The 26,561-nt window shown below is 41.6% G+C and overlaps 1 protein-coding gene across 4 annotated transcripts in view; it reads right to left on the minus strand.

Annotated features, from left to right (window-relative positions):
• The window catches only part of phldb3 (pleckstrin homology-like domain, family B, member 3), a 46,457-nt gene that overhangs the window by 7,148 nt on the left and 12,748 nt on the right, over positions 1-26,561 (minus strand). For all 4 annotated transcript variants that reach the window (XM_054740974.2, XM_054740973.2, XM_054740972.2 and 1 more), the window contains exons 2-11: positions 24,847-25,002; positions 24,543-24,653; positions 24,042-24,179; positions 13,785-13,913; positions 11,819-12,001; positions 5,701-5,820; positions 2,957-3,058; positions 2,591-2,678; positions 2,111-2,276; positions 87-168 (exon numbers count right to left, since the gene is read on the minus strand). In XM_054740974.2, the coding sequence (XP_054596949.1) occupies positions 87-168; positions 2,111-2,276; positions 2,591-2,678; positions 2,957-3,058; positions 5,701-5,820; positions 11,819-12,001; positions 13,785-13,913; positions 24,042-24,179; positions 24,543-24,653; positions 24,847-24,993 (1,266 nt within the window). In that variant the 5' untranslated portion in view covers positions 24,994-25,002. The remainder of the gene's footprint in view (positions 1-86; positions 169-2,110; positions 2,277-2,590; positions 2,679-2,956; positions 3,059-5,700; positions 5,821-11,818; positions 12,002-13,784; positions 13,914-24,041; positions 24,180-24,542; positions 24,654-24,846; positions 25,003-26,561) is intronic.

Raw genomic sequence — 26,561 nt, forward strand, 5'->3', positions numbered from 1 at the left:
GAGTGTGTGTCAGCCAGGACCAGACCGTGCCTAACGCGGTGTGTCACCCATGATTAGGGAAGAGTTTCCCATGCCGGGTTACTCACCCGCTCTCTAAGCAGCCTCTCTCTCTCTGCTTTGGCTTCCCTCAGTTTCTTCTCAATCTCAACCAGATCCAGAAGACACGGGCTGCGGAGGAGGAACAATAAACAGAAAATTAAACACATAATATATCTTATAATAAACAAATAAATCAAAAAGCACATTAGTTTTAGTGCCAAGGAACACAATAATTGAAAACAAACAATCCAGCAAAACGTTTGTGTATATTTAAAAGGGAGGATGCTCCAATGAGAGCAAACAGTATCAGCCATTATCACCTGTTCCTGTGCTTGTCACTCATTATCTAAGTACTGTCAGTAAGAACGATCATCTAAATAAGTCTGCAGAGTATAAATGGAATAAATGAGAAAGCCAAAAGTCTAAAGAGTTTTTGCTTATTCAGTCCCGTACAAGAACGCATCAAAACCAAGCAGCAGGCGGCTGCAGAACCCGAGCCAGGTTCTGTTGGAGGTTTCTTCCTGTTAAAGGGGAGTTTTCCTCTCCACTGTCGCTGCATGCTTGCTTAATATTGGACTGCTGTAAAGTCTCCGAGACAACAAGTCAGGGACTCGATGCAATCTGCTGTTTTTTTTATAGGAAACTTAATTAATTAGTTATAATGAACTGATAAGGATGTTTGATTTGAAGGTTTGCTTTGTGAAGTGCCTTGAGGCGACTCTTGTTGTGAATTGGTGCAATACTTAAATCCAATATATAAAAGAATTGAACCAGCAGCAAAAACGCGTGGCTTTTTTCCTGAATTCGCCATCAATAAGCTCCAAGTCATGTTAGCAAGAACAAATATTCTGTGTGAAGTTTTTTACGAACAGAGGGAAAATCTTCAAGTTTAGCAGTAATTGAAAAACATGCATTTCCTTTTCTGTTAATTATAAACATTTTGGGTAGATGAGCTGACAGTCATTATCAGTCCTCAAATCTTTCAAATTTGTTTCTTTATGTTTATTTAGTTGTAAACTAGTTGTAAACCAGAAAAGTCAGATTCGCCGTTTTGTGGCTGTAATCTTGGCAGTGGAGAGGAGCAATATTATACAATATTATATATAAATATATATATATGAAGATTTCACCCCGATAACAATAAATGGATATCTACAGGCATGCGCAGAAACAAAAGTTGTCCACTAGATGGGGCTGTCACGTGTATCTTGTTGAGTCACATTTTTTTGTGACTCAAGGTGGTGCAGCTTCTTAAAGGGACAGGAACGTTGCCAACCTACACACATCTTTTTATTTTTTTATTATCAGATTTATTGACATGGGAAAAATGATCACGATAAAAGTCAGAAATTTCGATGACGATACATTTTCGATTTATTGGCCAGCCCTAATGCATATATATATATATATATATATATATATATATATATATATATATACACACCAAACGTGATTTCCTCCTCCTTTTTGAATGCTTGCTTTTGGCATAAACAAACCATGATCTATGAAGTCTCAAGGTATTTCGTGATCTCGCAAGTTCGGCGAGGACAGCAGAGAAGCCCCTCCGCAGCTGAGACTCTCTCCCAGTGTGGATTGGCGTGCAGCGAAGTACACACGTATACCTTTCCGCTGATGCCTCCAGTGTTAATTTGTGGCAGCATAATCTCCAAAGGCCCCTCATGCCACACCCTTACTCTTAAAGCAATATTGGCTTCCCATTCGGTCTAGCGCAAACTATAAAATCTTGCTCTTGACATTTCGGGCATTGTACAATCAAACCTTTGGTTACATCACAGAATGTGTGAAATATGTCACTGAGATCGAGCAATCAGAGCCTGCTGGCTGTGCCTCGCACCAGGATGAAAACTAAGGGTCAGCGCGAATGCCCTAATCTCTAAAAGGCCCTCTCAGCAACTCCAGCAGGTTGACTCGGTGGATGTGTTTAAAATATCAGCTTTTAATTGATTGTTTTTACTCATCCTGTCTTGACAGAAGCTTTATAAATAGAGTTTTACGTTTTGTAATCATAGTTATATCTTGCTAAAGCACATCGCATTAATCCAGAACTGACCTGGGTGCACGAGAGCTGGTTGTGCTGTTGCACGGCGTGCGGAGCGCGGCGCCGTTACCGGTCCCGGGACTGAGCCCGTTGCTGTGCTTGTTGCTGAGTCTATGGGATGGGACGGGGGAAACGTAGATGTCTGGAGGCTGGCTGTCTGGAAGCGACCTCACCAACCCTGGAAGTGGAAGGAGAGACACAAGCAGGGCGTAAAGGTAAAACCTAGCAAGACTTGACATGAGCTGGTGGATCAGGTAAACATCTGACAGAGTAGTCGGGACAAAAACATAAAAACGGGAGTTTCTCGTGTGCCGTGTGCTCAGCATCACAGTAACAAGATCTCCTGACACACCTTTGATTTGACTAAAAGGGAGGGAACTGAACAAACACAGCATGAACACACAGAGAGAGTCTTTATTGTCCTGAACTACAAAGCTTGAGCCACCAGGAGCAAAATGAAAGGTAGAAAAATGAGATTAGCTCGTAACTCACCCTGCATCGACATGGGCCTGTCGCTGGGACGGTTGTTTCGATGCAAGCTTCTTCTTCTGGGCAAACTGGAAGCATCTTTGTTTGGTTCCTGGAGATAAAAGCAGTCACCAACGACGATAAATAATGTCCCAAAGTATCAGAAGTACAAACAAATGTCCAAAGCTGATTTCATTAGCTTTAATGAGAAGAGATTTGAGTTTTAAAACCACATCTTTTGAGTTAAGAGCGTTTCCACGGAAACGTGGACTCAGAAGCTCTGAGGGTATCAGATCAGGATCTGTGTATTTCTTTGTGGTCTTTGTAAATTTGGCAGTTGTGTTCACCCAAAACTTCAGAGTGGTTTTAAAGCTGTGGTACGGGGCACACCTGTGGAGGCTTGTGAACAGTCAAAGGTGAAAGTGACATCATGCACGGAGCTGAGCCGGTGATGTTTGACCAATCCGCGAGAGGCTTCTTCTCCTTGAGAACCTGTTGGACCAGATTCAGTTTCAAAATTTAGCAACAGACTGACGACGTCTTAAAATATGTTTTTGTTTGAGCTTAGCTGAAGGGCAGGGGACGACAAACACGTCTAGAAAAGCTGCCATCACATCTGGCTGAGAAGTAAAATGACTTAAGACTTCCTAGATGGATCGTAATGAGTTAAAAAAACCATCACAGCAACTTTCTCTCTCCTGGAGCCCTCCCACCCGGCTCGGCTCACAAACGCACGAGCAATTCACTCACTTCATGCCGTCCGAAGTTTAACCCTCATTGATCCGTTTCTGTTTCACACCAACACATGGTATCAGGGAATGGTTTTCCAGGGATTCGAAAGCATCCACGAGTCAAATCTACTCATACACGTTCCATCTACGTTCTCACAGCACTGTAATCCAACCAGATTCTCTCCTCGAACATCATCTACGACTCAACGATCCGCACACTCCTCATTCCCTTTCTGTTACGTTTTTGACTTGTTGCTCATTCCTCCTTCCCTACAACACCACTCCCCTCTGTCATCCGTCTGTTTCGGCTATCCTATTTTTAACAAAACACCCTAACTTAAAAAAAATAAGTTTTAACATCCCTCAGACACACACAGATGCATTTGTATCCAATCTGTCAGCTTACCACTTACAGTAGGGATGTGAAACTTCTCCCAGCTGGCCGTCTCTCCCTCTCTCATGCATCCACACACACACACACACACCCTTCCACACACAAACACAACCACAGCACCCACCCTCATGTCGTTTACTCCTCCCTCCCTCCTTCCTTTCGGCTTGAGTCGTGCTCGCTGACTAACTCCCTCTGCCCATTTGATTTGTTTTTTCCTCTTCCAGATCTTGTCTGCTGATCACTTGATCTGGTGCTGTCAGAGCGCGCAGAGCAAAGACAACCCACCGCCGAGGGGATAAAGCCCCAACACGGTTTAATTACTGGGTAAGTCACATTCCCTGGAATGGCAAGTATTTATGATAAAAGCGGCACCAGCACAGTGGGATGTCCTCTAAACATATCTAGGAGTTCAATTAAAACTCAAAGTTTAATGACAAGTTGCGAAATCTTTAACTCATTCAATGCCATTAACGACTAAAGTCGTCATTTTAGATAGGAATGCACCGATACCTCTTTTACAAGTTACAGTGAAGCCATTTTCAAGCAACTGCATTGGTATCGGTTCCTGGTATCGGTTAACTTTTACCGATACTGGTATCGGTATCGGCACTGATACAGATACCAGTATCGGTATCGGTGCATACCTAATTTTAGATCCAACCGTTGACTGCCATTGACGACTAAAGTCGTCATTTTAGATCCAACCGTTCACTGCCAATGACGACTAAAGTCGTCATTTGCATTTTTTTTTACTGTTTGGGCATCGGAACGAGCCCCCGCGCTGAGAGAACAAACATCTCAGCCCTGATGCCGATCTTCATCCGCATACGTCACACGTCACGTGATCAGGAAGCAACACGTCCATGTGTTTGGAGATCGTTTTGGGCCGTTCCTGTAAAAAAAGTGAGGCGCGAACCGGAAAAGCGTCTGCCGATCACAATTCGACAACGGATTATGTAAGAACGGATAACGCTCTAAACACGCGGCTTCTTCCTGATGTAAGAGGTTAGTCTCTTCTTTGTTTTGGTTGTTTTGGCGTCGACATCATCCTAGCGCGCAATGTTCTGTGACTCTTAAAAAAACAGTAAAAACGGTGAGAAACGCTGGCAGCGAAGGCTGTTAGTGATCAGGAAACGGCTGGCAGTGAATGAGTTAATGGAGCAAAAGCTAAAAGTTGCCAGACCAACCAAATAATAGAAACTTTGGTCCTTAAGGCATCAGTTTAATTAAAGTAGCTCATGTGTCCTGATCCCTCTCATGCTAAGGTCAAAGGTCAATATACCAAATAAGCCACTCCCACAGCACCAGCCCGATGCACCTAGGCATTTAAACGTGGTGAAGATGACTTTCAGAAGTTAAAACCGAGCTTCAGAAGGAAGGCAAACTGAGATTTAAGTGATTTAAACGCAGCATGGATGTTGGAGCCAGATGGGATAGTCTTTCAGAAAAATGCAGATCTGCTGGGAACTATCACCCACAACCATCTGTGGGCTTTAGAGAACGGTGAGAAAAAAGAGAAAATATCCAGTGAGCAACAGCTGTGCGGATGCAACAATGACCCAACACGGCCACCATAGTTTACAGCCAAACTGTGCTTTGCATAAATTACTCATCTACAGATTCAGAACACACACACACATACACACACACACACACGCATGCATACATGCACGCACGCACGCACGCACACACACACAAGGAGGCCTTCTCTCCTCAGACCTGCAGAGTCATGTGACTTTCCTGTAGGCGAGTCACAAAGTGCGAACTAAAATAGATAACAGAATACAAACCGGCGCTGCTGAGTCATTACCAGCTGACCCAAAACACCTGAGCAAACTCTACATGGCATTCCCTTCAATCTGCTTCGTGTCTGTTGCACCGATTCACAACAAAAGTCACCTCAGGACACAACTTCTCACACTTTGCTGGAGATCCTGACCTGAGATGCCCTTAGATACAAAAAACAGTCAGCACTGAAAAAGACAAAATTAGTAAAAGCAAAGTCTGACCTCTCGAGCAGTTTGACTGGTGTGGAGGAGCTCCCTTTTCTCTTTCCTCAAGGAGTTCAGCTCTCTTTCCTTCTCCTTCTCCATCTCCCTCAGCTGCCTCTCCAGCTGCTGAACTCGTTCCTGAAGGTTCAGAGAGTCATGCCCATCAGCTTCGGCCACATGTCTGGTTCCTGTTTAAGGGGGTGGGGTGCTGCAGCCGATTCTTCTGCATGGCGCAAGTTTTAATCAAACATCAAAACTTTGTGAACTAATCTTCCTAAAAGAAACAACTTTAGGGCTGATGTGAGAACACAAAGATGGGATCAAAGTAGATCTCATTTAGATTTAATGAGAAATCTATGCACGGTTGTTTAATGCAGAGGAAATATTTCAAAGGGCAGCTCAAAAACATCAGAAATGACAATTCTGCACCTGAGAACGGTAAATGTAACGGATATTCATTCAAGTGCAACTAGCCACACTTGCTGATGCAATAACCAACATCGCTCTCACACAATCCCCATCGTCATCCTCCTCCAACAACATCAGGTCAACGAAGAGAAACAATTCAACACATTTGTCACCAGATATGATTTTAAATGGAATTCTACATGGTTGCAAATCTGCTGATTTGTTGAAAAAGGGGAAGAAAAAAAAACTCAACCAGAATCTGTTTCACTGTGTTTATGTGAAGGATGCATTTTTGTTTTATTCGTTGTTTTTAATGTAATGCTTGAATAAAAAGTTTTATATCAGAAAAATGCAAAGCTGCATACTTTAAATCCTCCTGCACAAGTTATCAGTTTTGTTTTGGGGGTCAATAAATAAAAAAAATAGGTAGGTAGAATTTCTCCGATTAAAAATGATGACTTTTGGGACTAGTGACTCGCAGCTTTAATGCAGCTTCGAGATGGAACTCCAAGGATTTTTGGCTCCAGTGAAATCAGGCTGGAGGCTAAACTGTTTTATCTGAAAAGCAGCCAAGCACATGAAAAGGCTTGTTGGGAACAAATTGAGATTAATCAAGTGTGCCGTCGTCTGCATCTTCTCAACCTACATCACACTCGCCCCTCGTTTAGAACGTTTAAACACCTGATCGTCGGCACCACTATACCTCACTGGGCTGTGAAACCAGAGGACAAATTTTTTAAAAATACTTCAAAATTTCACGAATCATCAGAGAAAGTGTCAAATCTCTCAGGACATACGGGACCTAGCTGCAAATGTTCAGGTTGCTATTAGATAGGATTTATAATTCTAATTGTCCATTTTATCGTCTCATATAGTTGAGAACTGTTCCAGACCTCCTCAATAACTGATTATTTTCAGAGGAAATTAGTTATACAATATTTTTCTATTTGTTCTAAAATCTGGCGACGCAACAGGATATCGAGAACCTTCACAACAGTTTGGAAACCTTTTGAAAACCCGTTAAAAATGTGGTTTGCAATTTGTTGTCAACATTTACAGCCCGTGGCTTAAAAGTGTTCCCATGCATTATGTGATATACGATATAATTAAAGGTCGACCGATTTTGGCTTTTCTATTACTGATAGATTCTACGGCCAATATCTAGACGTTTTCCACCTTTTTTACATGCTAAAATGTCTCTAATAACCAGTTAATGCACCAAATGTCTGAAGTTAAATCAGCTTTCAAACTCTGAATTTAACCAATTGTTTAATTTTAAAGGGATACTATGCAGCTTTTTCATTTTCATGAACCAGTATGTGCTAAAATGTCCCTTTACAGCAGGGGAGGGCCGGTATCCAGCGGGTTTTAGTTTTAACCTGCTTCAACATGCCTGATTTCAATCAGCAGGTAATTAAGAGGCTGCTGCAGAGCCTGCTGAGCTGCTGCACAAGTGATTCAACCACTCAATCAAGTGGGTTGGGGCAGAGAAACCACTAAAACGTGCTGGATACTGTCCCACTAAGCCCGGAATTGAATACCCCTGCTTTACAGGGTTAAGCCTGGTTTATGCTTCTCCGTCAGCTCCACAAGGGACAGACACGCACGGATTGACGGAAGCGTTTTGCTCTTTTACTTTTCCGTCTCCTGGAGAGTGTTGCAAAGCAATTGCCTGGCAGGACAACAGAGGGCGTAGCGCTGTTCTGTGGTATCCTGTCATGTATCGGTCCAAGATAGTGTGTTTGTATTGTGTTTTTTGTGTATATAAGAGACTTTTAACATGGACATATTTGTCTCTCATTCTCCCACCACTTCATGCGCTCCCCACCTCTAAACCCACGTTTCCTGTCATTTCCATCCACAAATAAAACGCTTGCTGTGTATATTTTCACTCCTCCAGTCACGGGAGAATGAAACGTTCATATTTTTAGAGTTTTTTCGCGAGGTATTCTTCAAGCTTCTCCGTGTCTGCCGCTAGTTATCCTCAGCTCTCTTTGCAATGGCGGCGCTGTAAACAACAGCGGCATTCTGACAAGTCACAAGCTTGCGTAATCCGTCTCGTTCGACGGATGTTTAAAAAAGTGGGCTCGACTCCGTACGTACTTGCGTGCCTGCCGGAGCCCTACGCAAGGACGGATAATGGAGTTGCGTGTCTCCGCACTGACGCAGACGGAGAAGCATAAATCAGGCTTTACAGGGTCAGACCCCACCACCCCCTGTGGTCAGAATACTGCACTTGAAACTTCAGAGTATCAGGACCGGTCTCTGTTGGACTTAGAAAACGCTGGAGCTGACATGCCTGGCACTGGAGTCTGCTTCCAGGACGATTCCTGCACGTTTTGAAATCTTGAACACTGCTGATTTGATTTGATTTAGTGGTGAGCCGCTCCTGTTGAAACTAATGAAGGCTGAGGAGATGTTTCAGCTGTCAGATTAAAGTGTTAAAAACATGAACGCACAACGAGTTGAGTTTCAATGTTGTTTTCACTTACGGACACTAGGGGGTGCTAAAAGCAGGCCAAAACTGCTTTATATCCCTTAAAATGTGTGCACTGCTCAGTGGTAAAACCAGACATCTAACTAAAGTTAATCAAACAAATTAATTAACTGACCAAGTATTAAATATTCTAAACTGGTAAAAATAAAGAAATATTTTAGTTGAAGTACATTTTAAGGGTATTTATTATGCAGATGTTATTCCTGCTTTACTAAAGGAGGTATATCTGCTTATGCAGATGTATGAAAAATGGTAAATATTGGCCTGATTTTGTGACTGGGTATTTACCATTTTTCATTTATTCATTATATTCATATAGTTTTCATATATCAGCATCAGCCATTACATGACTAATGGGAAAAATGGCAGCCTGATATATCGGTCGATAGCATCCACCGATGCTAGCATCGTGTGCGCTCGCTCTCCGTTCAAACTCCGTGTGAAATAGCTGTTAAAACGACTTTTAGAAGAATGTTCTCAATGAAACAAGAATGAGAAATGATGCTGCTTCAGGCAGAGAAGGGAAAGCTGATGAAAACTGGTCAGTGGAAAGGAGCCGTGTCGGCCACCCACCGAACAATTAAGAGACGTCTTTACAAGGTTTGGATTTAAACTATATTTTCCTACCAATTCATTTGGTTCACACATCCATACAGAGTGAAATAATAGCGCACTAGAACCGTTTTGCTCCACAACGTCGTTGTCAGCCTGCATTTAATGGCCAAAATTAAAACCTTCAAATTGACGGTTACTCAGAACTCTAGTGAAGTTGGAATTCTGGGAGTTCAGGTGTTAATAAACAGTAAATCAGACTGAACTGGGTGGCTGCTCCTCTTTATCCCGTCCAATGGCTTGTTTTATTATACTCAACAAAAATATAAACGCAACACCTTTTCTTCTGCTCCGATTTTTCATGAGATGGGACTTAAAGATCTAAAATTCATTCCAGATACACAATATTACCATTTCTCTCAAACATTGATCACAAATCAGTCTAAATGTGTAATAGTGAGCACCTGTGCTTTGCTGAGATAACCCATCCCACCTCACAGGCGTGCCACATCAAGATGCTGATCTGACATCATGAGTAGTGCACAGGTGTACCTTATACTGCCCATAATAAAAGGCCACCCTGGAATGTGCAGTTTTTTGCTTTATTGGGGGTCTGGGGACTCAGAACCGGTCAGTATCTGGTGTGACCACCATTTGCCTCATGCAGTGCAACACATCTTCTTCGCATAGAGTTTATCAGATTGTCAATTGTGGCCTGTGGAATGTTGGTCCACTCCTCTTCAATGGCTGTGCGAAGTTGTTGGATATTAGTGGGAACTGGTACACGCTGTAGTATACGCCGGTCAAGCACATCCCAAACATGCTCAACGGGTGACATGTCCGGTGAGTATGTTGGCCATGCAAGAACTGGGACATTTTCAGCTTCCAAGAATTGCGTACAGATCCTTGCAACTTGGGGCCGTGCATTATCTTGCTGAAACATGAGGTGATGTTCATGGATGTAAGGCACAACAATGGGCCTCGGGATCTCATCACGGTATCTCTGTGCATTCAAAATGCCATCAACAAAATGCACCTGTGTTCTTCGTCCATAACGATGCCTGCCCATACATAACTCCATCACCACCATGTGCCACTCGATCCACAACATGACATCAGCAAAGCGCTCACCCACACAACGCCACGCACGCTGTCTGCCATCTGCCCTGAGCAATGTAAATCGAGATTCATCCGTGAAGAGAACACCTCTCCAACGTGCCAGACGCCATTGAATGTGGGCATTTGCCCACTCAAGTCTGTTATGGCGACGAGCTGGAGTCAGGTCAAGACCCCGATAAGGACGAAGAGCATGCAGTTGAGCTTCCCTGAGACGGTTTCTGACAGATTGTGCAGAAATTTTTTGGTTATGCAAACCAATTGTTCAGCAGCTGTCTGAGTGGCTGGTCTCAGACGATCTTGGAGGTGAACCTGCTGGATGTGGAGGTCCTGGGCTGGTGTGGTTACACGTCGTCTGCGGTTGTGAGGCCAGTTGGATGTACTGCCATATTCTCTGAAACGCCTTTGGAGATGGCTTATGGTGGAGAAATGAACATTCAATGCACGAGCAACAGATCTGGTTGACATTCCTGCTGTCAGCATGCCAATTGCATGCTCCCTCAATGCTTGTGGCATCTGTGGCATTTTGCTGTGAGACAAAACTGCACATTCCAGGGTGGCCTTTTATTGTGGGCAGTATAAGGTACACCTGTGCACTACTCATGATGTCAGATCAGCATCTTGATGTGGCACGCCTGTGAGGTGGGATGAATTATCTCAGCAAAGCAGAAGTGCTCATTATCGCACATTTAGACTGATTTGTGAATAATGTTTGAGAGAAATGGTAATATTGTGTATCTGGAATGAATTTTAGATCTTTTGGTCAATCTCATGAAAAATCAGAGCAGAAACAAAGGTGTTGAGTTTATATTTTTGTTGAGTGTATTAGTTTTATAAATTTAGCTCTCAGCTTCCAACAAGCAGCTGTTCATCAAATCAAATGAAGCCAAATTGACGTGTTTTTTCATCTTCCTCGTTTCCATTTCCATATCCGTGTTCCCTTCATGACACTGAGGTTTTATTCACGGTGGTCTCAGATGTAATAAATCTATGAACCTGTGACAGATTAAAGATGACGCTTTCAGCCAAGAAGTCACTTCTTAGTGTCACAATTAGAAGGGAGAGAATAACGAGTGCTAACCTGCTTAGAAACCATGAACTGAACCAGATTAGAAGATTACACGTCTTCATCAGCTCATCCTAATCCGAGGTCGTGTCTGTTGTGGGCAACAAGGAAGCAAAAGCAAAGGAAGCCTTCTGTCTGAGGAAGATGTTCTGCTCTGAAGATCAATGACAGAGACTCTGTGATTAACATAGGAGGAGCACAAACTCTTGACTTTGAAGCTGAATTTTAGGTCTGCCTTCAGTTTATTTTTACTGACAAACTGAATCATTTCAGATGGTTTAAAACATTTTAGCCAGAAAAAATAAACGTCTGATTTCAGTCACAAACTTAGCTTCAGAGCTCAGTTTGACCTCCCTGCAGACTAAACAAAAGGGAGGTGCGAATCAGGATTTTTCATGAGCAAGTGTGACGTCACGCCTCAAAGGTAAACACGGACCACATGATCCACTGATAAACTGGAAACTCCTAAATTCCCAGAAGAGAGGCAGATGTTTTACCTGAGCCGTGTTGACCGCGTGCTGCTGACGAGACACTTCCTTCTCCATCTCTCCGTCACTCTCCCCCTCTCTCAGTTTTTCACCCGTGCCCTCGTCTTCCTCGTCGATGCCGCTCTCCCGTTCTAGAACACGGAATTCCCAGTCCTCGAACGCCCGAATAGCAGCTTCCATCGCCTCCCTTTCCTGCAAAAATAGACACAATCAACCACATCTTTATGTCTATTTAATAAATACTCTAATGTCCTTAAAGCACCCAGATGAAGTACTAGGATTAGTTCTTTCATCAGTCATGTCTACTGCCCCCTGGTGGAAGATCTCCAGGTCTAAAGGGCCTATTTAATTTCTTTATTCCGCTTTTATTGTTAAATAATTATATAACTAAACTAATTTTTATATTGTTGTTATATTTACATTAGCCAATGAATACTTTTGTTTTGAAAACTATATTGTTTTATTGTTATTTCACATTTCAGGCATTAAATTAATTTCAGCTCCAGAATGATTATAGAACACGTTTTTAGAGAAAGTGATCAAAGTTCTGTGGTCAAATGCAGAAAAGTTGGGTTTACAACTAAAACAGATGACAGTCACTCAGTTATTCTTATTAGTGGTAGTGGAAGTATCGCAGCTCCAACTGAGTTACATTAATAAAGACAATGCAGATTTGTGATATTACAGTTAATAATAGCTTGAAGAAGTCTTACATTTGTAACAAACAGAGTTAGAAAAACAGATGTTTCCTCATGCAAAACTAAAATCATTCCCAATTTATAACTACATGTTTTTAATGATGCTAGTTTCAATACTTTGTGCGCAGCATCTTCATTAAAAGGTCGCGTGCTTATAAACATTTATTACTACCTCCAAAATTTGACTTAACTGCTTCGGTTTCTGAAAGTTTTGCTGCATAAATAAAAGAAAACGAATCATTTTATGTTTCAAAGTTAAGAAACGATCCAGAACATCTCTCAGGCTGATTGTGCCAAACAGGTTTGTAAAAGTTTCCTCCAAACAAATCTCACACACACCCTGCCTTCTGTGTGTGTGTGTGTGTGTGTGTGTGTGTGTGTGTGTGTGTGTGTGTGTGTGTGTGTGTGTGTGTGTGTGTGTGTGTGTGTGTGTGTGTGTGTGTGTGTGTGTGTGTGAATGCATCTTTCTGCATGCACACTTCAGGTTTAACAGGTATTGAACAACCTGATACTGAAAAACAAGAGTCAGCAGTGATGTCAACACACACACACACACACACACACACACACACACACACACACACACACACCTACCTTTAAACAGCAGAGTATCAGCTGCCTTTAGGGTGCATGATGATTTACACTTAAAAGCAAATACTTTACAAAAACAACAACGAGGTGATTCGCAGATGTAAATTAGTATTTAATTTCAGAATTTCTAATTAAATGTAATGCAACATTTCATTATTTTATAAATTGTTGGAATTCTTCTTTTTAAAGATAAAATACCTCAAACCAACCAATCAGGAAGCTTATTTCATGTGAACAAGATTAGGTTTTGAGTCACATTTCTTCTAAAAATCAGCTCAAGTTTGACTGCAGCAACTTTAGAGAAGAGATGAATAAACTGAGGTCGAATGTGTTGTGAGTTTGTTCTGTTTGGGTTTTTATTTTACTATTTATTTCCTAACAGTAACCGAAAAATCCTCTTTATCTTGATCTGTTTCCAGGTCCTTTTTCTTATTGGTAATTTTGTTACTCTGGCTGCAAAAATAATAATATTTTACTCATTTGTATTGATTATTTTTAGAATTTCATTTCAATTATTAAAAACAGATAAAACACTGTCAGTGTTTTTAAACTAGCATCAGCTAATCCTTATTCAAACGGATGCTTTTGGGCCTTTTCATCTGATAAATAAGCATCTTGAGTCAAGCCCACCCCTACATTTGGTATCATCTATGCTGTCAGAATCAGACGCGGTACCATCTGCCCACCTGCTGCAGCTGAGTTCTGAGCTGCTCTCGTTGACTTTCTGGCTGACTGGGGATCAGCTTCTCCTTCTCCTCACACCTCCTCTTCAGCTCCTCCACCCTGCGTCTCTCCTCCTCCAGACTCTCTTGCTCCTGAACGAACAAAACCGTTTAGCCACAAAACCCCACCACTATGGCAAGCCAAATGAGCATTTATTCTGATATCAGGATATCAGCCAGAATTGTCATGAACATGTAAGCCATTTCTGTCCACTAGTTAACTAGTTAGACATGTTTGTGTCAACTAGTTAAATATTGAGGGTGAAAATGTGCCCACTAGTTAACTAGTGACAGCAGAAATGCGCACTAGTTAACTAGTGAACACATTTAGGCTTCTGTAGTTAACTAGTTGACAAAAAAACTGCTCACTAGTTAACTAGTAAAAGCAGAAATGCATAGCAGTCAGCTACTTGAAGGTATTTGTCTCACTAGTTAACTAGTGAGGGTCAAAATGTGCACACTAGTTAACTTGTGGTAGACATAAATGCGCACTAGTTAACTAGTGAACATATTTTGGCTGCACTAGTTAACTAGTTGACACATAAATGGCTCACTAGTTAACTAGTAAAGACCAAAATGCATACCAGTCAGCTAGTTGAAGGTTTTTGTGTCTCACTAGTTAACTAGTGATGGCCAAAATGTGCACACTAGTTAACTTGTGGTAGACATAAATGTGCACTAGTTAACTAGTGAACACATTTTGGCTTCACTAGTTAACTAGTTGTAACATAAATGGCTCACTAGTTAACTAGTAAAGGCCAAAGTGCATACCAGTCAGCTAGTTGTAGGTTTTTTGTGTCTCACTAGTTAACTATTGATGGCCAAAATGTGCACACTAGTTAACTAGTGAAGGCTTAACTCCTAACTAGTTAACTAGTTGGAGTAGGTCAGTGCCACTAGTTAACTAGTGAACCATTAATGGCTCACTAGCTAGCTAGTTGATGGCAGCAGGTTCACTAGTTACCTAGTTGATGCATCCATTGTCCAAACTAGTTAACTAGTGAGGACATAAATGTATACTAGTAAACTAGTTCAAGTCTACATTCACACTAGCTAGCTAGTTGCGCAGAATTCTAATCAGGAGGCGGATAATTTCTCAAATTAAGACTCTCTATTGGCTCCCTGTGTCAAAATAAAATATGACAACCAATCACAGTGCGGAATTTCGTAAAATCCCACCCCAAACATTTGCATGCGGCACACAAGTTAACATGCTGGCCAGAGGAACCTCAGCTAGTGAACTAGTAGTGGCTTCAGTGTGACACTTACATGTAAACTTGTGAAGGCAGAACTGCTCACTAGTTAACTAGAGAGGGTACAAATGTCCACTAGTTAACTAGTGAGGTGCAAAATAAGTGTCACTAGTTCACTAGTGGGCCCCAAATCGCCCACAAGTTAACTAGTAAGGTGCGGATATGCTCACTAGTTAACTAGTGAGGTGCAGATTTGCTCACTAGTTAACTAGTGCGCCCTAAAGCGCCCACTAGTTAACTAGTAAGGTGCAAAAAAGCATCACTAGTTAACTTGTAAAGTGCAGATATGCTCACTAGTTAACTAGTGGGCCCCAAAATGTCAACAAGTTAACTAGTAGGGTGCGGATTTGCTCACTAGTTAACTAGTGAGGCACAGATATGCTCACTAGTTAACTAGTGATGTGCAGATTTGCTCACTAGTTAACTAGTGAGGTGCAGATTTGCTCACTAGTTAACTAGTGTGCCCTAAAGCACCCACTAGTTAACTAGTAAGGTGCAAAAAAGCATCACTAGTTAACTTGTAAAGTGCAGATATGCTCACTAGTTAACTAGTGGGCCCCAAAACGCCAACTAGTTAACTAGTAGGGTGCGGATTTGCTCACTAGTTAACTAGTGAGGCACAGATATGCTCACTAGTTAACTAGTGAAGTGCAGATTTGCTTACTAGCTAACTAGTGAGGTGCGGATTTGCTCACTAGTTAACTAGTGAAGTGCGGATTTGCTCACTAGTTAACTAGTGAGGTGCGGATTTGCTCACTAGTTAACTAGTGAGGTGCGGATTTGCTCACTAGTTAACTAGTGAGGTGTGGATTTGCTCACTAGTTAACTAGTGAGGTGCAGATATGCTCACTAGTTAACTAGTGAGGTGCAGATATGCTCACTAGTTAACTAGTGCGCACAAGACGCACACTAGTTGCTGTTTTTGGAGCAATCTAGTTTACTTGTTATGTAAAATTGTGTTCTTACTAGTTAACTAGTGACAAATTTACCTTCACTAGTTAACTAGTTGACATATTTGGCCTTTCTAGTTCACTTGTAATGGGACAGGAAGCACTCACTAGTTAACTAGTGAGCATATCTGCATTATAATTTTTTCTCACTAGCTTATAGAGGGCAAACTGAGCCTTACATGTTAAGTAGTGAACACAAAACACTGTCACTAGTTAACTAGCTGCAGAAAAATGCCCCTAAAACTAGTAAATTTGTGGAATTTGAATAAATACACACTTGGCTGGCATTCTGTGTAACATGTTAACTAGTTCGACCGCTGTACTGCTCACTAGTTAGCTAGTGAGCAAATCCGGCCTTTACATGCAAATGAAGAAATGCAGAACAGCAATGTGATTGGTCCATTTAGGACTGAGAAACAGAGAAAGTATGGCGGACTCTGTTCAGGCTGTTCTAAGAGAAAATTTGATAAACTAAGATCGTTTGAGCACATAAATATGTTTTGACGATATTTGTAGCGAGAAAGTTGTGGTGTATTGCTGTAATCTTTGTTCAGTTAACGTGTGCAGTCTTTAGTTTTCAGTTATTAGTCTGAAAAAGCCTGGAGGCGGAAGGCAGCGGCAGACAGCATGTCTGTTTCTGTTGACAGGAAAGTGCAGAAACTCCGCAGAAATCTCCGTCAGATATATTGTTTCACATTTGTACGGAAGCGACAAGTTTATAATAATAAAAAAGGCTCTATTTTACATACGTTGCTGTAAAGCCTGCCAGCACTCATAGTGTTTTAAAGGTATGAATTTGCGAGATGTACTTCCTAGTGTTGGTGGTCTAGTGACTAACGCGTTCGCCTGCAATGGTGAAGATCGCGGGTTCGATACTGGATCATACAGTTTAGTTTTGTATATTATTTCACTTCTTTTCTTTTGCATAATTTTTGTATTTATGTCAACAAGAAACAAAATACGTAACGGATTAGTGGGCAGAGTCACACACACACACACACACACACACACACACACACACACACACACACACACACACACACACACACACACACACACACAAAACATGTAAACAAGTATTTTATGAGTATGAATCTGATTATTGCCGACAGTCGATATTTAAGCATGTGTGTCTCCCTTCCTCAATCCATCCTCGCAAAATAAAATCATCGGCACAGCACAGCAGGCTTTCTCTTGATCCAGAACTAGCACTTCGAAATTGATCATGTCCGCGGCCATCTGCTGCACAATCAGCTGCTCGCATCGCGGGAAACATTGAAAACAGCTTCATGAACTGAGACACAACAGGGTTAACATCGACAAAAAAATCCACAAATAAATCTAAATAATTAATGCCATTTCCGTCTTTTTCGTTGAAATATACAAATAGCAGATCATAAATCTAGAGCAGAAAAAGCTGCTGCAGGAAGCAGGGTCTGTAGTTATTCATGCACCAATTCATCAATGTGATTATTGATCAAGATCAGGTAAACTGATATTAATGTTGCAACATTTCATTTGATCATCTGAATGATACCACACAACTGAATGACCTGTTGAGTCTCTGCATATTCAGGTATTTACTACGGAAAACAAACAACAGCAGGCAGCAGCAGGACTCCCCGTGTTATTTCTCGGGTCGCTGGCCCGCGGTCGTCGGGGCCGCTGCGGTCAGCTCTTAGCCGGGAAGCCCTCGTTCGGCTGCGTGGGCTGCTTCACCGTGGACCAGCTCCCAGCAGCCACTGGTCGGGAGAAACGCTCTGGCTGCAGCTCCGATCAGACCCTACCAACACCTCGCCACAGACAGCACCGCATTAAAAGCCCACAATTACGACCCGCTCCCCAAAGTTACAGTTCTCAAGCACTGATGAACACATACATAACCCACAACAGCTATGAAATGTGTGTTATTTACGGCAAAAAGGAGATATTTTTCAAGCCGACGTGCCAATGTTAACCGCAGTTGGCTTGGAAATGTGCTGATTTTATTATTTTTGTCAATTAAAATCCCCCTTGTTTGCTCTTACGTTTTACGAAAACGCAATATTAATTAAAGCACGCTTTAGTGATCAGCATGTAAAGCAAAGAAGAAATGTGAACATTTCAACCCATTTCGAACCAACCAGTAATATGATTTCTTAATACGGTGCAGCGGCAGCATTTAAAAACCAAAATATAGTTTTTACTCTCCAAAAAAAGGAGAAGACAGTCACGGTGCAGCAACCCATTTTAGTCCATTAATCTCCACAATAAATATCCAGACAGAGAATTTCTACGGCCTCGCTGTAAACTCCAATGTCACCCAGGACCAGTCTTAAAGAGACAACGCGCTTAAAGGGAAAGTGTGTAGATTTCTGGCAATAGGGGGTAGTAAATACCAAAGTCACTGCAAACAAGCTGTATTTTTTGTTCAAGTGAGGACCTTACTAACTAATGCTCATAAAGCCAACAAAACTCTCTGGACTCTAGCTGTAACTCTCAAATTAGGATATGAGATTAATGACTCAGGTTCACGCTCCAATACATTAATTGTTTGAGAAATGCATCTTTTTATGTTGAGTGCCATCCGCCAAATAACACACGAGAAAAGGAAGAAGAAGAGTGTTGTTGCACAGTTTTCAAAGGAGTCAAAAACCACCAGCAAAACCATAAATACAGCTAAATAAACATAAAATCCAACATGGCGTCCTCCAGAGAGTCGGACCCTCGCCTGTGTATTTTATTACTATGAAGGGTACATGAACTGATTAGGAACACAATGTCATAGGGTCAAAGGTCAAGGTTGTGTGAGGTCATATATATATCAAAAATTGCCTGAACGGGTTGAATGATTTTGACCAAATCAGAGGTGATAGCTCCCTATCAAAGGTAGATAAACTGATCAGGTCACAACCTCATAGGGTCAAAGGTAAAGGTCGTGTGAGGCCGTATATATGAAAAATTGGTTTTTGTGTGCAATATCTTCTGAACAGGTTGAAATACTTTGACCAAATCGCAGGTGAGAACTCCCTATCTAAGGTAAATAAACTCATGAGGTACAAAACCTCATAGGGTCAAAGGTCAAGGTTGTGTGAGGCCGTATATATGAAAATTTGGCTTTTGTGTGCAATATCTCCTGAACGGGTTGAAGGATTTTGACAAAATCAGAGGTCATAACTCCCTATCAAAGGTAAATAAACTCATCACATACACAAGTTCATAGGGTCAGAGGTCAGTGTCATGAGAGGTAATATATATGACCAGTCAGGCATATCCCGCGACGCTCTGCATCGATTTCCAGGGCTTTCTTGTTTCTACAGAGTTTATGTAGGGTGCTGCTGGTTTGGGGTGTTATGTCAACAGGCAGAGTTTAGGAGTCTGACAGCTGTGGGGAAGAAACTGTTTCGGGACCTGGTAGTCTTAGTCCATAGGCTCCTGTAGCGCTTCCCAGAGGGCAGGAGGGTGAAGAGTCCATTCGATGGGTGACTGGAGTCTGATGGTTTTCCCTGCCCTTTTCAGACACCAAGAAAAAAGGAGAGTAACTTTATTTTGTTTGTGTGATTTTATTTTGTTGTGTGACTACTGGTTGCAGTTCCCTGTTCAATTGATTGCTGTTCCCTGTTAAATTTAAAAAAGAAAAAAGTCTAAAGTTTTGTTTTGACTGGAGAGAACTAAAAAAGTTTACACTGTCTTCTGGTACTAGCTCAAAATAACAAGTGGTGCTTGCTGCAGAACCACAAAGGCGGAGCTGCACCAGAAGGTGGAGCTGCACCAGAGTCAGCCCCGCCCATTCCAGAATCAGCCCCGCCCATTCCATTAGAGTCAGTCTAATTCCTTCCAGTTGTCAGACTTGATAGCATTCTGGAACCAAAGAGGGTGTTGTAGCTAAAAAATGCGAGATTGAGGACGGAGTTGAGAAGTTAATTGAACAGTTTTTGTAAAGGTTCCATATAATTAAAAATCTAACTTTTGGAACTTTTAATCATGTTATATTGTCATTTCCTCATAAGAAACACGCCAAAGCCATTTTTAGCCTAATTCATGCATTTTCCTCCCATCTCAGCTTCAATTTGGTCTCCTCCCCCGAAGCGGGTCTGGTCTTGGTTCTCAAATCTGGATATTCTGTGAATTTTCTGACAAATTATTTCTGAAATGACTTCTACTGAGACACCGCCAATAAACCATACATCCCATCTCAGAGACACACTGGGCAGCACAATTACATGTAACGCCACTTGATTTATAACAGATGTGGTGGTGTAGTGGTTATGGAGTCAGGTTGACATGCTGTTTCGCCTCCCAGTAGTGTAAGTTTTAGGTAGTTTACAACCTCTTTTCTTCATTTCTAGCTACACTTGCCAGTACTATGTTTACAACAATTTACTGGTATACCGTTTAACATATAATGTGTTTATTTATTTATTTATTCGTTTATTTAGCCAGTGTGAGTCCATTTGTGAGCAGAGTTTCAACTAAAATGCTGTTTAGGAACGACCAAATTCAAAGAACTTTTAGCGACATAAATATTTTGCTGAAAAGAAACATTACAACTAAAATATAAACAAATTGAATGTGGCTAAATAGACTGCTGATGATCCCACCGAGAATCGAACCAGCATCAGCTGAGGGGAAAGCAAAAACCAACTCAGACGATTTTACCACTAGACTACCAGAGGCCATTCAATAGACTGAAGTGCTGTTGTACACCACTTTTATTAGACCAGCTGTAGGCAGATATTCGCTAAAAGAAACCTTTTCATTTCGAGATATATTCAGTCTTTGTCATGTAGCAAGTTATATTTATCTTGTTTAATTGGAGTATAGAACATAGCATTAACGACTGTAAACTAGTAACAGCCGTAATTCATGTGGGTCAGGTCAGTTTGCGATAAAGTTGAAAACAAAAACGGAAGTCAGTGGGCTAGGCTGAGTTTGCGTGAATGGGCGGGGTGCAGCTCCGCCTTTGTGGTTTTGCAGCCAGCACCCTCTCCAAAATAACCACAGTTTTTTCCCTCAGTGTCATTTGATCTATTTCTTGGGAAGATGGATGGATGGATGGATGGAGATATATATATATATATATATATATATAATTATTTTTAATATAGCCTTTTTCAATACCAAACTTTCAATACCAAACAAAAATGAACTACAATAAAATTACTGGCACACTAAATTCCAATTCTCCTCAATGGGACTTGAACTCGCCAACTGATCTCCCTTACACGACACCAAACGAGGTGCTTTACTTGATTTGGGAGGGGGGAATAAAAGCAGTAAAACAATAAAACTTTGAACATTACAACACAAAGAGAAAATAAATAATGTTACAGCAATTGCGGAATGCCATCTGCGGGATTCGAACCCGCCGCAACGACCAACCAGTAGGTGTCAAACCATGACTAATGAGTGCAAGCCTTGGCGCTCAGGGACACCCATCAGATTGTGAGGCCACAGCACATACGTTTTAGACTGGGTGGGATTCTTATACCCAACAGGAGTCTTCTGCCCGCCTTCTCATTAGAATATGCATAATTTGTGTTTCAGGCACTAGTTAACTAGTGAGCTGCTGCACTGCCACACATGTAAACTGGTGAAATTTCAATTGTTCCACTAGTTAACTAGTGGACAAAAATGGTCAGCTTGTATGTGTTTTTAGATGCAACTAGTTAACTAGTGAGCAAATCCGCACCTCACTAGTTAACTAGTGAGGTGCAGATATGCTCACTAGTTAACTAGTGAGGTACTAGTGAGGTGCAGATATGCTCACTAGTTAACTAGTGAGCATATCTGCACCTCACTAGTTAACTAGTGAGCAAATCCGCACCTCACTAGTTAACTAGTGAGCAAATCCGCACCTCACTAGTTAACTAGTGAGCAAATCTGCACCTCACTAGTTAACTAGTGAGCAAATCCGCACCTCACTAGTTAACTAGTGAGCAAATACGCACCTCACTAGTTAACTAGTGAGCATATCTGCGCCTCACTAGTTAACTAGTAAGCAAATCCGCACGTCACTAGTTAACTAGTGAGCATATCTGAGCCTCACTAGTTAACTAGTGAGCAAATCCGCACCCTACTAGTTAACTAGTTGGCGTTTTGGGGCCCACTAGTTAACTAGTGAGCATATCTGCACCTTACTAGTTAACTAGTGATGCTTTTTTGCACCTTACTAGTTAACTAGTGGGCGCTTAAGGGTGCACTAGTTAACTAGTGAGCAAATCTGCACCTCACTAGTTAACTAGTGAGCATATCCACACCTTACTAGTTAACTTGTGGGCGTTTTGGGGCCCACTAGTGAACTAGTGACACTTATTTTGCACCTCACTAGTTAACTAGTGGACATTTGTACCCTCTCTAGTTAACTAGTGAGCAGTTCCGCCTTCACAAGTTTACATGTAAGTGTCACACTGAAGCCACTACTAGTTTACTAGCTGAGGTTCCTCTGGCCAGCATGTTAACTTGTGTGCCGCATGCAAATGTTTGGGGTGGGATTTTGCAAAATTCCGCACTGTGATTGGTTGTCATATTTTATTTTAACATAGTGAGCCAATAGAAAGCCTCAATTTGAGAAATTCTCTGCCTCCTAATTAGAATTCTGTGCAACTAGCTAGCTAGTGTGAATGTAGGCTTGAACTAGTTTACTAGTATACATTTATGTCCTCACTAGTTAACTAGTTTGGACAATGGATGCATCAACTAGGTAACTAGTGAGCCTGCTACAATCAACTAGCTAGCTAGTGAGTCATTAATGGTTCACTAGTTTACTAGTGGCACTGCCCTACTCCAACTACTTAACTAGTTAGGAGTTTTGCCTTCACTAGTGAACATGTGGACACTTTGAACTGTCACTAGTTAACTAGTGAGACACAAAAACCTTCAACTAGCTGACTGGTATGCATTTTAGCCCTTACTAGTTAACTAGTGAGCCATTTTTGTGTCACATAGTTAACTAGGAAGCCAAAATGTGTTCACTAGTCAACTAGTGGGCATTTCTTCTGTCACTAGTTAACTGGTGTGCACATTTTGGCCATCACTAGTTAACTAGTGAGACACAAAAACCTTCAACTAGCTGACTGGTATGCATTTTGGCCTTTACTAGTTAACTAGTGAGCCATTTTGTGTCACCTAGTTAACTAGTGAAGCCAAAATGTGTTCACTAGTTAACTAGTGAACATTTCCGTCTCCCACTAGTTAACTGGTGGGCTCATTTTGACCCTGACTAGTTAACTAGTGAGACACAAATACCTTCAACTAGCTGACTGGTATGCATTTTGGCCTTTACTAGTTAACTAATGAGCCATTTTGTGTCAACTAGTTAACTAGTGAAGGTCAAAATGTGTTCACTAGTTAACTAGCGTGTACAGTTTGACCCTCACTAGTTAACTAGTTGACCTGTTGACAAGATATCAGAATTAATGCTCAAGCGGCTGGCCAAATTGGGCAAAGTTAACAAGTGGGATTTTTACATTCAGTAGTCAGCTAGTACGAGTTTTTGTACCTTACTAGTTGACTAGTAAAAACTAAATGTGTTTTAACTAGTTAACTAGTGGACATTGATCTGTCCACTAGTTAACTAGTGAACACACTGAGCAATACTAGTTAACTAGTAAGATATGAAACATTTTAACTAGTTAACTAGAGAGAATTTAGGCCTTACTAGTTAACTAGTTGACATTTAGGCTGTCACTATTTAACTAGTGGACACAAACATGGCTAACTAGTTAACTAGTGGACAGAAATGGCTTACATGTTCATGACAATTCTGGCTGATATCCTGATATCAGAATAAATGCTCATTTGGCTTGCCATACACCACAGCTAAATATCCATTTCACAACCCTTCTTGCAGAGACACCCACGGTCTTTTCCGCTCCGACAGCCGTGCACCAGAGCGTTAAAATCCAGACTTATCATTAACGAGATCTTGTGCAGGTCCAACTGGACCATGTCAGGCCCAAATACTCGTGTAGAATCTACACCAACCTCCAGCGCCGCAGGTTTCATCTCCACACCACAACTACTTATACACGTCTTACCTTAATTCTGTCTGCGTGTTTGTGCTTCTCTCTTCGTCTGGCCTGCTGCTGCAGAACCTGCAGCTTCTGACCGTGCCTCTGCAGCTGGGCCTTCTCCGTCTGCAGCTCTCCCTGCAGCAAGGCGATCTCCAGCTGCAGCTGAAAGGACAGAAGATGTGACCGAGCTGAATCATACGGACCAAACCCTGAGCTAGTCAGAGCCATGCATTCTTTAACAATGACTTTGCTGTTGTCTGAAAACTCAGTATTGGATTTAAGCAGACAAAGTTCAGCATAAACACTCTGAAAATCATTCTAGACATTCCTCAAACATTCTATCTGGAGCCTCACTGCATAAACTTGCAAAACGTTTGTTTATTTATGAAAATATTGATGTGTTCAGCTTGCTTATTGGAGAAATAGTCTAATCGGGCACAAAAGTAAGCGTTTACCATGAATGTAAAAGGTAAAATTGGGGTTTTTTTGTGTCAAACAAAAAAAAGACAGCTATCTGAGACTCACCTCTATCTTCAGTTCTTCTTTTTGTTGGTTGATTTCTGCGATGCGGTGTTGGAGCACTGACGTCGACGGCAGGATCCTCACAAAGCTGACCTCCAGATTTTTAACGCAGGACTGACAGAGATGGAAAATATGGCCAACAGAGCATCACAAACAAGTCGATCGCTGAATCTAGAACTTGTGACTCGAGGTGTTTAACTCAAGACTCAGTCTCAATGAAAAGAAAGACGTTAATTTTATCTTCCATAAAAATATGACTGAAATCTTCTATTTAACCAACATCAACAACTTCACTTCAGCCGCTTACCTTCTCGCCCTCCGTGCTGCTGCTCTCCGTGTCTGACTCCGCCCCCGAGGAGGAGGGACTCTGACCTCCAGCCACCCTGCTGATCCACGGCGGACGCGGACCCTGCTGCCACTGGCTCCTGGAGTTTTCCATGTTATGCTGGGGCATTTCTGAAGGCTGAAACAGAAAAGACGTGACCGATCAAGAGGAGACGAGGAGGTGTCGGGGAGCACTGTGGTAATCTAATCTGCTGGTTGGGCTGAGAGCATATGAGAGAATCAGGTGACAGTTCTCAGACAAGTAATAAAGCATCAGGGTGTGTGTGTGTGTGTGTGTGTGTGTGTGTGTGTGTGTGTGTGTGTGTGTGTGTGTGTGTGTGTGTGTGTGTGTGTGTGTCTGTGTGTCTGTGTGTGTGTGTGTGTGTGTGTGTGTGTGTGTGTGTGTGTGTGTGTGTGTGTGTGTGTGTGTGTGTGTGTGTGTGTGTGTGTGTGTGTGTGTGTGTGTGAAATCCCCTCAGGTTTCCAGAAACTGATGGAGAGAACACCTCGCTTTGAAGGGAAAGCAAAAGCTAAAGATCCAGGATGTGTGCTGCGGTTTGTGGTGAAGTTTCTGGGTCTCGGTGTGTGGACTAACATAGCGGTGCTTCTTTTATTTGTTGGAAGCCTTTGATGTGAACCAGCAGAAAGACAATATATGAAAGAGATGTTAGATTAAAAAAAACACTTTGAAGTACTCTTATAATGTACTTTTGTTTAGTCCGATGCATTCATGCATTACTAAGGCTAACAATTCTACATCAAAGTGGTTCCCAACATTTGGGAACTTGTCCTTCAAACCTGCTGAAATCTTTATTCAGCTCTGTCCTCTCGGCCTCTTCCATGTGGTTTCTCTTCACATCAAAACGTGTGTGTGCACAGACTAAAAAGCTTTGTGGGAAAATACGTCCGATTCTCATTTTTAAAAGGCTTTCCCACCACTTTCCCCTCGTGCTCCGTGCCCTCCCTCCATCGATTCCTTATTAGGCTGCACGGAGTGAGGGTTGAGTGGAAGCACCGATATAAATATGCTGAGGTCTCCAAACAACCAGATAATAAAGACAGGAAGGCACAAAGCAGACAACTTTAACCCTGCTTTGCTTCTTGTCATAAATTTAGTACCTAAATATAACTTTACAGACACGTACAAATTAATTTCTCCATAACTAAGCAATAAATCATAAAATGTCCTTCTAAAGTGCATGTATGCAATCTGCAGGACAGTTACCTACTAACCCAAAGATAAATATGCATGTCCTTTAAAAAAAACATAATTTTTGGTCCAGTTGTAACATTTTGTGTGGAATGGTTCTGACATGTAAAGTACAAAAAATAAACTTTTTAAAGAGAAATACTTATAAATAGAAAATGCACTGATCCAGGGTAAATAAATGAGGCTCATGCAGCCAACAGAACTACCACAGGGACTTATTATTAAACACCGTGTTACCAGGACTTGTAGAAGACGTCACTTAGACTCCAAATATGGCATCAATAATGTCTTTTCCATTTTAGCGAAAACAAAATAGACTAAAGGCTCAATGAAAAAAAACAAAAGAGAAGAAATGAAGAAAATGCAAACCTGATGCACATTAGTATTGATATTTTCCATGTAAACAGGAAGGTTTAGTTTGGGGATGTTGAGAATGGGTGGGCCAAATAAGTGAGCACCCATCCATATCCAGGACCAGGATCATCAGA

Source organism: Nothobranchius furzeri, chromosome 5, assembly GCF_043380555.1.
Source record: "Nothobranchius furzeri strain GRZ-AD chromosome 5, NfurGRZ-RIMD1, whole genome shotgun sequence".
NCBI classification, from domain to species: Eukaryota; Metazoa; Chordata; class Actinopteri; order Cyprinodontiformes; family Nothobranchiidae; genus Nothobranchius; species Nothobranchius furzeri.